The sequence below is a fragment of the Neodiprion virginianus genome, unplaced genomic scaffold (assembly GCF_021901495.1).
Source record: "Neodiprion virginianus isolate iyNeoVirg1 unplaced genomic scaffold, iyNeoVirg1.1 ptg000042l, whole genome shotgun sequence".
In the NCBI taxonomy this organism is placed as follows: Eukaryota; Metazoa; Arthropoda; class Insecta; order Hymenoptera; family Diprionidae; genus Neodiprion; species Neodiprion virginianus.
The window spans coordinates 95,490-99,358 of NW_025804445.1; the positions used below are offsets into that span (position 1 = coordinate 95,490).

At 48.5% G+C, this 3,869-nt stretch overlaps 1 protein-coding gene across 1 annotated transcript; it reads left to right on the forward strand.

The window, feature by feature from the left end:
* The first annotated feature begins 2,238 nt into the window (after positions 1 to 2,238).
* On the forward strand, positions 2,239 to 3,576 carry LOC124309805 (uncharacterized protein F54H12.2-like). Its single transcript, XM_046773554.1, has one exon. The coding sequence runs from the start codon at positions 2,239 to 2,241 to the stop codon at positions 3,574 to 3,576; it is 1,338 nt and encodes a 445-aa protein (XP_046629510.1).
* Positions 3,577 to 3,869: the final 293 nt, after the last annotated feature.

Sequence of the window (3,869 nt, forward strand, 5' to 3'; positions counted from 1 at the left end):
TCGGCTGAAGAAAAATGACGACTCTTCTTGAAGAAACGTATTACAATCCCTCGCATACTGCCGGTTACGCGGGAGCACGAATTCTGGAAGATGTTGCACGCGAAAACAACTCTCGCGATTCGGTGAGAAAATGGCTGGCAGCTCAGGATGCCTACACCTTACACAAGCCCGTGCATAGGAAATTTCCGAGAGCAAGGTACAACGTTTCCAACATAGACGACGTATGGGAAGCTGACCTGGCTGACCTGAGTTCCATGAAGAGCCGCAACAACGGTTTTCGCTATCTCCTGGTGGTCATCGATGTATTGAGCAAGTACGCATGGGTGGTCCCGCTGAAACGAAAGACAGCCGCAACCGTTGCTGAAGGTTTCGAGCAAGTGTTACACACTACGCCGCGCAGACCCGACCTACTGCAAACGGACAAAGGTAAAGAATTTGTCGGGAGTGCTTTTCAGAAGATACTTCGCGACAATGAAATACGATATCGTGTTACTCGTAATCCCGATGTGAAAGCAGCTATCGTGGAGCGATTCAATCGTACACTCAAAGAACGCCTGTGGCGTTACTTCACGCATAAAAAGACGCAACGCTACGTCGATGTTTTGCCACAAATCGTGCAAGCCTACAACAATACAGTTCACTCGAGCATCGGCATGGCGCCGTCGGAAGTGACGCTTCGCAATGCTGCTACAGCACGTGCCCACATGGAAAAGCGTTATCCTCCGCGTCCAAATGGCAAACCGAGATTCCATAAGAATGATTTTGTACGAATTAGTAAAACCAAGGGAACATTTGAAAAAGGCTACGCGGCAAACTGGAGCGAAGAATTATTCAAGATCCGACGAGTGCTTGCACGTTCACCGATAGTGTACGTCTTGGAAGATCTCAACGGCGAAGTAATCGACGGCTTGTTCTACGACCCTGAACTTCAGCGCGTGGAGGGGGAAACACGGGGATGATAAAATAGCGTGTTATTGCAGCATGTCTCGCAGTCGTTGAGTGTTCACCGTTCGACTCGTGCATCAAAGAAAATGTCCCGGGATCAGTTTTACCTAACTTTACCGAGCAACAGCTCGATGCAGTTTTTTCCGGAGAATCGGACGTGCTGTTACATTAGCCAGTTACCGCGTCAGATTCAACTAACGGGAGACTGGGAAGTCGGGCTGGCCGAAATTCATTATCCACTCACGTTTGAACACCCTCGGGGGTATGCACCAGTGAAAAATGAAACGATACCCTGTGTCACGCATTACAATACTCCTGGGGAAGGTGCAGTCGAGGTATCAGATTGCAAGCTATCCGAAACCAACAAATCATCAAGGATCCCCGGCTGCCAGATGTTTATTTATTGCGATCTGGTGGAGCCACGTATCGTTGGAGATGTTTACGCCCCGCTGTTACGAGTCATTCAAACATGCGGCAAAGACAATATCTTACAAGGTGAATCAGAGATGAAAACACTATCGCCACTGTACTACGTACCACTGATGCTCACGAACTTTCAAACCATCGAGATCGATATAAGAGATCAATTCGGTAGTCCAGCACCATTCACGAGCGGGACACTGACGGTAACGCTGCATTTTAGACGCGTTCAGTAATTGACTGGAATCACAGGAGTCGCTCAGCAAAAGAGAGAGGGAAAACATACCAGGTACGACATGGCTCATTATATACAACATTACGAAAATCAGCTCGGCGGTGGAGGCATTGAGACGGTTTACCGAGGAGCACCGCATCAACGCGGGCACGGAATCGGCAGCTTCTTGGGAGGCCTTTTTCGTCGAATACTACCTCTGCTGTCCAGTGGTGCTCGCGCGGTCGGAAGAGAAGCACTGCGTGCAGGGATGAACGTCATGACAGACGTAAGAAACGACACTCCGTTCAAACAGTCAGTCAAGAGTCGATTCATAGAATCAGGACACAAATTGAAAAGAGCTGCTGAAGAAAAAATTGATAAACTCATGAAGGGTAGCGGTTATAAAAGCCGAGCCGGCGGATTAGCGCGTCAGTCAAACATTGCCCGCGTCAACAGACTTGTCGGCGCGCACCGAGCAGCTGGTACTACGAGAAAAATTAGACGAAGGTCGAAAAAGAAAACATCGGCCAAGATACCCAAGCGTTCCGGAACCGTCAAGAAAACTAAGCGGAAAAAGTGTTGTAAAAAACGGGACCTTACAGACATATTCGGACCCCGGTAAGCCCACGCGCCGCTCGTCTTCAATCTAAACATCAACAATGGCCTTCCTGCACGCGCACTCGGGTGAGTGTATGAAGTCGGAACTGGATTTGTTTTCTCTACCACCAACGCAGACGTCTATTGAGGCTGGTCAATGGGTACACTACAAGCCCGTATCATCTCTAACCGACGATTCCCCGATTGAATTTGTTGTACCTGGAAACGGTGATGAGTACATCGATTTGGCACACACTATGCTTAGCGTACGAGTGAAGCTACAACCGTCTGCTCCTACCCCACCGGCAGGCGAAGGCAACGCGGCTACTCCGCATGCCACTCCGGTAAACAATCTGCTTCACTCGATGTTCAATCAAGTCGATATATTCTTCAATCAAAAACTAGTCTCACCAGCCAACAACTCTTACGCCTATCGAGCATATATAGAGACTCTACTGAATTACGCACCCCCTGCCAAGAAATCCCATCTTTCTTCGGCTCTATGGTATGACAGCGAGGATGGAGTATCGGATGTATACGACGCCGACGCCGTCGGTGCTGACCGAGGTTTCATCGAACGCAAAAGGATCATGAGCAATGCACGTACCGTTGATCTGATTGGACATCTGCACTGTGACGTATTTAATCAAGACAAATTTTTAATCAACGGTGTGGAACTGCGTCTTCGACTTGTGAGATCAAGAGACAGTTTTTGCATCATGGAAGCCGAAAATCGCCACAAGCTGCACATACTGGAAACTTCACTGCTCGTTCGCCGAATGAAGATCAGCCCTGGAATCTTGCTGGCGCACGCACGGACGCTAGCCAAAGGTACGGCAAAATATCCCGTAACCAGAGTCGAGGTGAAGTCTTTCACCATACACGCAGGAGTACAGGCAGAAACACTGGACAATGTCATACTCGGACAACTACCGAAACGAGTGATAATCGGTTTTGTCAGCAATAAAGCCTTCAACGGCGACAGACAGCGCAATCCGTTTAATTTTCAAAACTACTCTTTGAATTTCCTGTCGTTGTACGTCGACGGGGTGCAAGTCCCATCAAAGCCGCTACAGATGAGTTTTGGCAAAGACGAACTCTACGTGGACGCTTATCACACCCTCTTCTCCGGTACGGGGATTCATTTTCTGAACGAAGGAAACGGTATCGGCCGGCAGCAGTTCGCTAAAGGAAATTGTCTATTGGCTTTTGACCTAACCCCCGATCTCTCAGCCAACTGTACATCGCACTGGTCGCTCATCAAACATGGAACTCTCAGGGTCAAAGTGCGGTTCGACGATGCTCTCAAAGAAACTGTGAATTGCCTAGTGTACGCTGAATTTGATAATCTTATTGAAGTTGATGCTGCACGTCAGGTCATTACAGATTTTTCGGGCTAAGAAAAAGAGGGAGATCACGCCCCTCCTATCACGACCGCTTCTATGATATACCAGGTGGTGATTTCCGTTAGAGAGAACACTGTGACTACACCACGCCAACGTCTTCAAGGGGAGCAACAGACCGGCTGGAGACACCCGATAAACAAAAATTGAGACGGGAATTGTAACACAAGGCTGTATATAAACACCCGTAACTACGGTGCCGAGCCAGTCAGCATTCAAACTACGTCACTGCAGGTTCGCTCTTCCAGCTCTCTATTCATTCGACTACATTCTTTCAAGTTCAAGTATGG